Source organism: Xiphias gladius, chromosome 18 (genome assembly GCF_016859285.1).
Source record: "Xiphias gladius isolate SHS-SW01 ecotype Sanya breed wild chromosome 18, ASM1685928v1, whole genome shotgun sequence".
In the NCBI taxonomy this organism is placed as follows: domain Eukaryota; kingdom Metazoa; phylum Chordata; class Actinopteri; order Istiophoriformes; family Xiphiidae; genus Xiphias; species Xiphias gladius.
The window spans coordinates 10,377,863-10,389,503 of NC_053417.1; the positions used below are offsets into that span (position 1 = coordinate 10,377,863).

At 43.4% G+C, this 11,641-nt stretch overlaps 2 protein-coding genes across 3 annotated transcripts; both read right to left on the minus strand.

Annotated features, from left to right (window-relative positions):
• Positions 1-708: 708 nt before the first annotated feature.
• LOC120804454 (uncharacterized oxidoreductase At1g06690, chloroplastic-like) lies at positions 709-6,749 on the minus strand. Of its 2 annotated transcripts, none has more exons than XM_040153919.1 (8): positions 6,502-6,749; positions 6,246-6,389; positions 5,565-5,665; positions 4,190-4,276; positions 3,392-3,539; positions 2,493-2,572; positions 2,305-2,398; positions 709-1,784 (listed from the first exon to the last, which is right to left on the minus strand). In XM_040153919.1, exons 2-8 carry the CDS (start codon positions 6,355-6,357, stop codon positions 1,375-1,377), a joined length of 1,032 nt encoding a protein of 343 aa, XP_040009853.1. In that variant the 5' UTR covers positions 6,358-6,389; positions 6,502-6,749; the 3' UTR covers positions 709-1,374. The 2 variants fall into 2 exon arrangements, with proteins under 2 accessions (XP_040009853.1, XP_040009852.1); XM_040153918.1 differs by having other exon boundaries at positions 6,246-6,410; positions 6,502-6,747.
• A 101-nt stretch (positions 6,750-6,850) lies between these two features.
• Positions 6,851-11,639, minus strand: nsun5 (NOP2/Sun RNA methyltransferase 5). Its single transcript, XM_040153917.1, has 4 exons — positions 10,434-11,639; positions 8,724-8,931; positions 7,915-8,079; positions 6,851-7,168 (listed from the first exon to the last, which is right to left on the minus strand). The coding sequence occupies exons 1-4, from the start codon at positions 11,356-11,358 to the stop codon at positions 6,982-6,984; spliced, it is 1,485 nt and encodes a 494-aa protein (XP_040009851.1). The 5' UTR covers positions 11,359-11,639; the 3' UTR covers positions 6,851-6,981.
• Positions 11,640-11,641: the final 2 nt, after the last annotated feature.

An 11,641-nucleotide genomic window follows, 5' to 3' on the forward strand; every position in this document is an offset into this window, starting at 1 on the left:
CTTGACAACACACATACTGTACGTAACATTCAGAAAGCCCTCTACATTAAAACATGTCCCCAGCACACACACAGATGAATTAATTACTTACGGCCTGTACATTACACACACTATACAGCAACTATGCCCGCAACCATCGAAACCACAAAAACACACACTCAATCCAGGCTGTCACAATCCCTCTCCATTGACACAAGGCAGCACGTTTCTATCATCAAAGTGAATTTTATGCAGTGGGGAGCATTTCTGTGACATCTTTGTGTGTGTGTACACTTCGTCGCATTCTCATCCTCTTTAGGGCCAGCGGGGCCGCTTCCTTCCACTTCATTGAGGCCCCACCCCCCCATCCCCACTGATGCACACGCACACGTTCACAGTCTACCTCATGACCAGTGTCTCAGACACAAAGGAATATCAGCGTACAGTACACGATGCCACGTTAAAGGGTCTGTACATCTGAATTACAAAATACATATGTTAGTAACATTAAATGTATACCTATTTGGAGATAAATCCTCTGCTGAGACATTTGGGACCACACCAATGCTGAAAGTATACAGGGGTGATGGGATTGAATTTCTGATGTTCAACATACTGAAAAATAACATTTGAAACATGACACTGATGAAACTTAACAGCTGCATGTCTTTCAGTCAGGATAATCCACAATCCTCCATGAACACTCTGCATGACTAGATACCACAAGAGTTAAGTGAGAAAACTTTATTGTGATTTGGGTGAAATGTTCCTTTTAATGGATAAATGCTAGGGAAACAGCAAAAATAATGAAAAATGTTTCTGTTCCCTTTTACATACATTTTTCATTGTTCATGTTCTTTGTAAGAAAAAAAAAAAGTTTCAACTTAAATATTTAATTCAAGTAAAACGAGTTCTGAAGGCCATAATTCAGACCCCATATCTCATTAGGTTTTATTCAATATACATTTATATTACAGCTTAGCCAACTGAGACACTGAAGTTTCTCTGAACTACTTTCTCTGAATACTAGACATTTGTGTGTAAACACTGATTGCTAAGTCTGTGTGTCTCAGTGCAACTGTACTCTAACCTGAATAAGAAGTTCCTCTCCCTCATAAAACACTTAAGTGGGGTAAGAATGCGCTGTAGGAGATAAGTGTTCAATCTGTTTAACTGCATCAAATATTCAAAATAATGACACCTTTATGAGGAGAGTCATTTTCACAAGTCTTATAAAAGTAAAAGGAATAGATAGGTCAAAGCTTGCCAAATGCATTTTATTCTTTTACACTATGTGAATGTACTGTTGGAGATGTTACTCCTCTCTCTTAGTTATTCATTGTCCTCCTCACCCCATCTGTCACATCCAGTCTATCAGTCTCCCTCCTCCCCCCTTTAGCTCCTGTACTCATCACCGCAGTCCCCGATGAGTGCCATGAGGTCCCTGGAGCAACGTGTCACTGTTTCGATGGCGGCGAGATCTTCTGCTGTGAGCTTCAGGTCAGGGCTGCAGCTACGCAGACTGTCGCTGACGTGCTGCCCCGCCCCTGCAACGCCTAACCGACAGCCCACAATGACCCCGCCCACCGCAGGGCGGTCCAGCACGTAACGCGTCGCCACGCTGGCCAGTGAGCAATCGTGTCTCTTGGCGACGGTCTCCAAGGTGACCAGGAGGTCCTGGAAAAGGCTCCAGCCACCCCAAGTGTCGATCATGTTTTTGTACTTGGAGAGGGAGGCTGTGTAGAGTTCCGCCCTAGAGTTAGGCTCCGCTTTCCCCAGATAACGCTCCGAGAGCAGACCACCAGCTGAGAGAGGACAGTGATTGAAGAAAAAGAGTGGAAAGAGCGATGGAGGAGAGAAGGGGGCGAAAGAGTGTAAGGAGTCAGGGAGGATAAAAAGACGGCAAGAGGAGGAATACAGGACGGCGTGAAAGGAGAAGTGGGAGGATGAGGTGGCAGGAATATAAGGGAATGGAGGTAGAAAAGGTAGAGAGAAAAAACAAGAAAGGGAGGGAAGAGGCAATGGAAAATAAGTAGGCAGAGACGGAGACCAGTGAGGTTAGGAGGAAGATGGGATGTGGAGAAAGAGGGAGAGGAAGGAGTAAAGATGACAGAGGGGGAGGGCAGAGGAGAGAGGATGTGTCAACGTGTCGACTGACTCCATCTTAGAAATCCACCATTTTACATCTTTACGCCATAAGGGTAAATGTGATGCTTACGTCATTAAACATGCCTTCATCTTTGTATCTGCTCTTTTGGAGTGATATCCATGTGATCACTAACGCAAATTATAAAACTGTAATTTCTATAATCTGTTGTATCTCACCCAGAGTGCCATAAGTCAGGAGCTGAATGTCGTTGGCCAGACAGAACTGCTCCATCTTCACTGCAGGTCGCTGGTCAATCACAGAATACTGAACCTACAAGGACAGCCACATTAAAAACATGGTTAGGAGGGGAGAAAAATCAAGAGTCTGATGAAGTAGTGTACTAACATGAAGAAGGAAGTGTTACCTGGTTGCTGGAGATGCGGATGCCTCTGTTGGTGATCTCCTCCAGTCTCTGTGTGTCAAAGTTAGTGAGGGCAAGCTCACCTGAGGAAAAAGAAGGAAACAGGTGGGACCTTGAAGTCTTCTCAGAATAAAAATACAGTTCCTGGATCACAGGACAGGACCACAATAAACAGTCAACTTTTCTATTTTGGACACTGCATTATTTGTGGACTGAATCCGTCTACAGTCTGTGTGTGACCAGCATCAAAGCCTGACCAATAATCTAATTTAGTTATTGTGAAGAAATAAATCCAAACGTATGTACAGTAAAACAATAGCACACTTCAAGCGTGTAAAATAATTCAAATAAAATTCAACATGAAGGTTCATTCTTGACCGTGGGAACAGCAGCTGGACAAAAAATAAATAGTCAACATTGAGTCCACTGACTTGCCGTTTCTGAAGCTTTAAACTACATCTCATGGCCTTTCTCAGCGCACGGATGAGCTGTAGTTGAAATGTGTTTGAAAGCGTTGGAAAACCAGAGTAAGTGGACCTAGTGTTGAGATCAATAAAGACTCCATCAGCTGGTGAGGACCGTGAAAACACATTTGGAAAATCTGGAAAAAGGTAGTAAAGGGACCTTGATTTAAGCTTATTTTGTCAAATTACTATTTCTGAGGTCAATAAAGAACTTTCAAACTCAACTAAAACATATATATATTGCAACTACCCATATACACCAGTACTGATAAGTCTGAGATAAGCTAATATTTATGTGTGTGTATATGATTACTGCTTATACATTAAACATAAACTGGTCAGTGAAGTGTCCACGTGTGTTGACTTTTTTTTTGTCTCTTACTCTTATGTTTATACGTACATGTTTACAGCATGTATTGTGTATTGCACTGTACATACGTATGACTCCCTCCTGCTGCAGATCGGACAGGTGTCCCAGCGCATCCAGGTATCTCTTGTCTCTATAGTCCCACCAGTGGAACTGAACACAGTCCAGACTGTCCACCTGCATACGGCTCATGGAGCGCTGCAGCGCCTTCTCCACCACCTGCACACACAGAGACACTTCAGCGCGTGTTTCTGCTTTGAACATTAAAACTAACCTGGGTCCCTTAAAAACAAAATCATGAAAGCCATTTAATGCACATGGTTTCAGAAATCTCTCTGCGTACATCAACACAAACATAGAATGCCTGACACTACCATATGCATACATTTTTTGTGTTTAACTGCAAATCTGACAAACTAAATAATTTAACATAAAAAAACATCTTTTTTTACTGTTGATTTATAGTCATACTTTAGATACAAATAAATCGGGTAGAGTGTTCGCAGTTGCAAAATATTGAATAGGCACCGTTTTTTCAGAACAATCACACCTTAGTACACTTGAAACCAAAAATAATATCACTTGTGATGTGAAATCTAAAGTTATATGAATTGTTTTCACAGTAAAGATCTCAGAACACAGAGGACCTAGAGGGAATAATTTAAGTGGACTCAACACAAAGAGAGGTGTCAAATTTATTCTGAAGCTTTTCTTTTGTTAAGTAGACCGGTAAAGGTAATTAATAATGCCCTGGTTCTTTATAAAGACACACATTGCCCTCTGGTGGATACAACTATTCTCACTGTTAAAAACGTGGCAGCTAGTGTGAGAGTGTCATGCTTGTCTTAACTCATTTGTCAGAGGCTCACCTTGCGGTCCATTGGTCCTGGTCTGGGCACATATTTGGTCAGACTCTGTAGAGCTGGGATGGCATTCCCAGAGGATTTGGACTTCAGCTATAGATCAGACAAAGAGTTACAGAAATTACAATCAGAAATTAATAAACATTTGAATTGTGCTATGTCTGGTTTCTGTAGCTTGCACATAACCTATTCTTAACTAGTAATATTGTGACCAATATCTTGCAGATTATCAAATACTGTACGATAGTCTTTTACAGTTTTGTAGTGCAGCCAAAAATGCTGTGATGTAAATTATCTAAAGAGATGTGGCGTTAAGAAGTTTACGTTGATTAGCTTGTTCTACCGGTGACAAAAAGCCTAGAAAGCATGTGTAACGACATAAATAGGAGACAGAAAGAAAAGCTGGCTGGATGAGAGAAGAGCTCTCTGTCTCTCTGCACGTTATTCCAGGTGAATGGGTGAGATCACGGTCGATATCATTAGACTGTCACAACACATCAGCCACAAAAACTCTGATCTGAGCCGCACTGGGGCCTTTGTGTGTGTTTCTGTGCGTGTGTGTATAAGAGAAAAGCAGAGAAAGCATTGGCTATTTCTACTCATGCTTATATGAATGCGTGTGTGCGCGCCTGCGTGCGCGTGTATGTGTGGAGCGTGAGAGCATTTCTTAATGTGTGTGTGTGTGTGTTGAGAGCATCTGCTGCTCTGTGGCGAACACAGACCCTCAATGGACGGAGCCAGCAGGAACTGTTTGTATGGTATAACAACACACTGCAGCTAGATTATTTTGTATTTGCATCATGTAATATAGACAGGTTATTAGTTTTTATTAGTTTTCTTTGGTTCTCTCTCTTTGTGTCCTGCTTTCTTTCCGTCCCTTTCTGGTAAATGTCACACGCAAAACAGTGTGGAGCACCAACATCTGTCTACTACAGTGCATCAGCCCCCTCTTGTGTTTGAGGCGGCTGAGTCAGGCAAAAAAAAAACCATTATCAGGCGAGATGTAGCTTCACCACACCTTCACTGTGTTGAATGACTGATAGCAGGCCAGTTACACTTCAATATGTGATGTTACACTTCATTCAAAATTATGTTTCTTTAATTTGGTAAAAATGTATACCTCCAAACTGTGTATTACAAATGTTTATTCTCCTATTTATTCATTTATTAGGTTTTACAAGGATTCTTAACATCGCAGTAATACGAGTTTTAGTCCTCACCCCACAGTGGTATCTCATAGTATCATGTAGTGAGAAGTCTGAAACTGACCAAGAAAGCAGGTGCAACTGTGTGCGTATGTGAGCAAAGTAAGTGCTTATCGTATCTCCTTTATTCATAAAGGTTTCTGTCTTGAAATGTGTGTGCGAGCGTGTGTGTGTACCTGGCTGTTGAACTGTCCGAATATTTCTTCTGCAGGCCCATAAATGTCTGCCATGTCGAATGTGGTCAGACCTGCCTCTACGTAGGCCCGCATGGCCTCAACTGGGGAGACAGGATGCGGCACGCAGTTAGAGAGGGAGCCCGAGTACAAACAGTGCCTAAAACAGCGGGTACGCCGGAGCCTGCGCCACTGACATGGAAAGCATTTTTCCATCTGCATGTAAAGATACTACCCTGAGACCGTGGAAACTTTTTCCGTCTTTGTTGTAGTATATGCCGCAGCTTTACTGCAAAGCCCTTGTACATTGGCTACTGAGGTTAAAGGGTATATGTAGCTTGTCTCTCTTCACCGCAGGGAAACTGCTGTCGTTGTGTAGAAACGGTTTTCACCATGGCCCTGGTCTACTTTTTTTCCTGATTTTCCATAACCTTAGACTGTATTTCCTCCCTGTGTTTTGTTTTTTTTAAAACGGCGTTCTCTCACCCGGTACACCACGGTGTGACACGGGTATAAAATCTCATCTGGCAAAGACTTATTACGTCTGATAAAGACGACATTATTAAGTATATCTGAAAGATGTGTACAGGGCATGTTTTCTGCTCCAAGCCAGTGCTCCCGCTGTGAACGCCACAGAGTTCCGTTTGTCCGGAATGTTTCCATGACCTACGGGTTCAGGTTCACCTGCTCTGGCCTTATCCACCGCCCCGTGAGCCCCGGACACCTGCCACATCCCGTTCAGGACCCGACAGATCTCCAGACCTCCGGACAGTCTCACTTTAGGCACCGGGGACATCCTGCTGCCAAAGCCGGGGACGGGGGGGCGTCCTGCAGGTTTGAACTTTCTCTCTTGGTAAATACACAGAGAAGGACCCGTGTTCATATTTTTACTTTATAAAATCAACATTAAAATTAGCTAAATAAAAAAAAAATTACTCACTTTGCGTTTCCCTACAGGTTTTGCTCGAACCAGCAGCCGCAGACCAAGCGACAAATTAACGTCTCAGTAGAACATTATTCAACAGTTACAAAAGACTTTTCGTAACGTTACAAAAGCCACGAGTGTTTCAGCCAATGGCAGTCTCTGTTTGGCCGGAAGTAAACTCCTTCTCCAGCAGGCTGGCTGCTGGTTACCTGCCCCCTACTGGACAACACCTGTCACTTCTCTGGAGAAACAACAACAAACACCTGAACCTCGTCATGAAAAAAAAAAAAAAAAAAAAAAAATGTAAGGAGAGAAACTAAGAGCTTTAAAGCGCATCTAAAAATGATCAGGCACAGACCCGTGATACAGTAAAAAATAATCTTTACTTTTCAGTTACATTCCCCTCATCTGTCTATTGGAAATTAATAGAAACCTTTTACAGACAATCCCTCCAGACAACATGATGTAGAAGTCCTATATTTTAGTTTCTTATCATCACTCCATTGTTGCTGCCGCCTTCTTCTTCTTCTTCCTCTTCTTCCTCCTGTTCTTGCCTGGTGTACTGTCGGTCTGTCCACTGTACACCAGGTCTGCAGCAGGTGTCGGTTTGTCTTCTGTCTCCGGAGCTCCAGGTCTCTTCTCACAGGCCACAGGTGGACCGTGTGCTGCCGCCTCAGGCTCGCTGTGACAGAGCAGACAGCGAAAGACAATCCGTTTGTCTAATTTCAGAGTGAAAATATTGGTTTGTCGTTTTTTAAAGCTTCGGTTAAAACTATTAAAATCCCATTTACAGAAATAGATTTCTGTTTGTGCTCATTAAGGTTTATGATTTTTAAGTGTAAGTCATGATAATGTGACTGGAGCCCTATTCCACAGCACTAGTGCTGAGTAAATGAAGGAATTACACAGCAACTAAACTACTGCTGTACTGAACTACTAAAATCGGAAATTTCATAGGATTATTTTGCTGATATGCCAAAGTCCATTCCATAATATTAAGATTTTAACCAATCAAGATTTGTATGTATCATTTTGTAGATTGTGTCTCTGCATGTTCATGTGTCATGCTGGATTGAATTTGTGTCTTTTTTGTGAATGGACAGGTATGTTATGTGTATGTTGTGTTATGACGGACTAAAACCAAACCCCAGGCTCATGAAACATTCAAAATCTTCCATTATAGACTGTACAGCCTCTATTTATTTTGACATGATGACTGAAGCACAAGTAGAAACCATACACCAAAAATAAATAGCTACAAATTACAAAATTCACAAAAAGTAGTTATACTTGAATGAACAAACCAAAACATGTAGTTTAGATGTCCCTTAGAAATACAAATCCCGAGCAAACAGGAATTTTAAATACAGTATTTATAAGCTTATTTCACTCTATAGCAATATCTTTACATGACACCCCAGTATTTACCTTATCTGGACAGCTTGTCCCTGCTTCCTATTCCCAGCCTCACTGTGTTTCTCCAGCAGAGCCACGAAGAAGCCGTGTGTGCGGGTCTTGGTGGTGCTGGCGCGCAGACACTGAGTGACCGGTTCCAGGCCTCGTTCAGGCCACTGAGCCAGCAGAGGAACCAACCTGGAGGAGAAAACACAAAAGCATTCGAGTAACAGTTCCACCCATAACAATTTTTAAAGTCCAACAGCAATACCAGCTCCTTGGGGAGTGATAGATGATTCCATATTCAAAGCACTTACTTTTTCAGTGAAAAAAAAGTATGCAAAAAAAACCCTGTAATTCTTTCAACAACAGTGCTGACTGAAGTTGCTCTGTAGGGTGTACAGGGGAAACCATCATACTGGCAGGTGTTGACTCTGGCTGGCTGGCAGGCATCACAAATGTACTGAAAGGCCAATAACAGGCCAACATACAATATTCCCTGACTGACAAACAGGCAAAGCAGATTTTTTACCGTTGTCTTTTTCTCCCCTTTTTGACAGCGAGAGACTTCTCCAAGATTGTCAAGAAAACAATGAGTTTGTCATGCAAGTTTGATATACTTTTTTACTTTATTTCAAGAGCATGAGGGAGCAGCAAATACATCACAGAAATAATTATTCCAGCCTCATATTAATATACAGTATCGGTAAAAATTTTACATCCACCGACAAACATGTGGAGCCCCGACCCAACCCAAAAGTTGAGAAATGCTCGACTGTTTGCAGGTATAAAACCAGGAATATTTTCATTATTTCGATTAAGGGCAAGTGGACTGGCGCTACCTGAAGCCGGGGTTCTGCTGCAGACAGGCCGTTATGACTTCCTCATTCTCCTGGCTGTGGATGGAGCAGGTGGAGTAGGCCAGGCGCTTCAGGCGTGGGAACGTGAGGCTGTGGTTCAGGCACCGCAGCTGGAAGGAGGCCAAGGAGGCCAGACGAGCCTGATCCGTCCCCTGGTCAGCAGAGGTGTTGTCCCGGAGGCACACCATACCTGGACCCCACACACAGATGAAAGATATTATATTTCAATCCTGATTTGTTTGTCTGTAGGCACACTAGTATTCTGGTTTCCTGTTATGATATGGCTTTTCAGAGAATCCTGGTGCAAGATATCTTGGCTATGAAACACAAAGAAGGCGCTACAGTATATTCTGCTTACAATAAACGTGAATATGAGACAGGAGAAGTTAATTTGCAACATGTAAAAAGGTTTCTCATCACAGTCTTCTTTCTGCACATCTGCTTCTTTGACTCTAGTGACATAAATAGTTAGAGATACAACCAGTATAATAATGCATATGTATAATGATGCAGCACATCTGTAAAACCAAAAACTCCACATAGGGGTTGAATTATTATTATTATTAGGCATATCTTGCCACTTGTCTCCCATTATAGGTAATAAGGTAGAGAGGTCAAACACACGAGCGAGTGAAAAATGCAACAGTGACAAGAGAGCCAACAAATGATGATATACCTTCATCGTTGAAATTAAAATGTCCGCCTGTGACAAATGTATATGTGACATTATTAGATTGTCAGTGCGTGTGAACACAGCATTTTCCTGTTGCGGCTGGTCGGGTTGGAGCCAGAGAGAAGAGAACACAAATTCCTGCTACACAAATCTGTATTCATCTTTTGGACTTTTTTCTAAGATATGAGATAATTTTACATCTTAGGGCCTCAAACAGTTATTTAAATGAAACCTTGTGAGAGGTTTAGAGGGGAAATGTCTCTTTGCTGTAACTGCTAACAACTCATAGATAGCTTTATGTGACAGCCCCTACTAGAAACCCCTTTTTGAAGAGGGTCACGGAGGCAAAATTGTCAGAAACCACTGGATTACTCTTTAACAGTTAACTTGATTTTGTACGCTTATTATATGTTTTTTAATGTAAAATCTTAATCTGTAAAATAACTTGTATCTATATGTGTCAAATAATTTTAATCAAGTAAAAATCACAATATTTTCCTCTGAAATGTGGTGGAGTATAAGTCTAAAGTAATATAAAATGTCTGGACATACTCTAGTAAAGTACATGTACCTCGAAAGTAGTTCAGTTCTTGAGTAAATCTACTTACTTTCCACCACTGGCAATAACATTTAATTGCTCTGCTCTTGTGACGCTGCAGAACAAATCTGCGCAAGCTAGACAGAGACCTGACTCTGACCCAGTGACCCCGGCCGAGAAGATTTAGGAAATTTGACCTGCTGGACGCAGAGAGTGGTGTAACCGGAAGGATGCAGCAGTGAGCAGTGATGAAGCAGAGAGAATGAACCCCAAAACGGTTCATATAAACTGCCTATTTGCAGAAGATGGGTTGTGTTCATATGTGACTGGAAGATGTGTGGATCATGTGACTATGAAACTATAGTCACATGTTTCATCGATTCACGGGGGTGTCAAAGACTCAGTGGCATACCTGTAAAGACAGCAGGCAGGCGATCAGAAACTTGGATCATGTGCACACAGAGATAACTGGTTACTGTACCTGATCCACTGCAGGAGGGATCCAGCAGGATATACTCAACGTCTTTATACTGCGGGCTGCCGGGGTCCACCTTCAGGAAGTCCTGGTTGGCCAGCTGCTGACAGCTGACCCCGGCTCGATTCAGGAGAGTGGACATCGTGGCCAGACGCTTGGCATCCAAATCAAAGGCAAACAACTTGCCCTTGTTCTTCATGATGGCTGCCAGGTGGCTGGTTTTGTTTCCGGGGGCGGCGCAGGCATCGATGACATGGCTGCCAGGTGGGGGGTTGAGGAGATAGGCGGGGAGGCAGCTGGCTTTGTCCTGCAGAATGATGTGGCCGGCCTTGTACAGGAAGTGGTCATGGAAGTCAGTTTTAGGAGAGAAGACCAGCAGCTCCGGTAGGTGCAGGTCCCTCAGGAAGTTTTTTCCTTTCAGAGTTAAGTCGTCCAGCCTGGAAGCCTGTCCCTGGTAGGAGAAGCCATCCCTCTTCAGGTAGTCCACAGCATCCTCCACGGTGGTCTTCAGGGTGTTCACACGCACATACCTGGGCAGGTGGTCCCCGGCGGGCCGCTGGACGCTGGCCGGGAGCAGGTCTTCATTCCTGCTGACTCTCTGCTTTATCTTCATGCGGGCGAGCTCCGACTGCAGCCTGGAGCGATGCTTCATCAGCACAGCCTTCCAGGAGCCGCCGCACTTCAGCCCCTGGCCCATCAGCAGGTCGTACACCAGCACCTTGGCCAGGTGCACCTTCAGCTTGGTCTGTTTGAGCAGCTTGGTGGACTCGATGAGCTCCTGCAGGATGGAGGAAAACTTCTGGGTCTCACAAACCAGAGCGAACAGCTGCTTGATGTTCGCAAACTTACTGTCGTAAACCAGAGTTTTCAAAGCGCCCTGCTTCCGCTCAGCTTTCTCCAGGATCTCTGCTGCTTTCACGTACAGAGCCATGGCGAAAACAAACGTTTGTTAGCTAAAAAACCAGATGATCACATTACTTTTACAGCAACTGTTACTGCCGTTTTACTCGCCCTGCCCAAAGCCTCCTCTTCTCTCTTTGGCGCTGAGCAGGGAACAAGCAGCGGGTTTAGTTTTCTCATTCAGGTTTTATATACGCAGCTTCAAGGTCCATTTTTTTTCCATGCACATGGCCGACGGAGAGTCGTCGATCCGGAAGTACGAGCTGACGCACTGTTTTCGTCTGACGTAGGAGGTCTGTCCAGCCAATCACTGA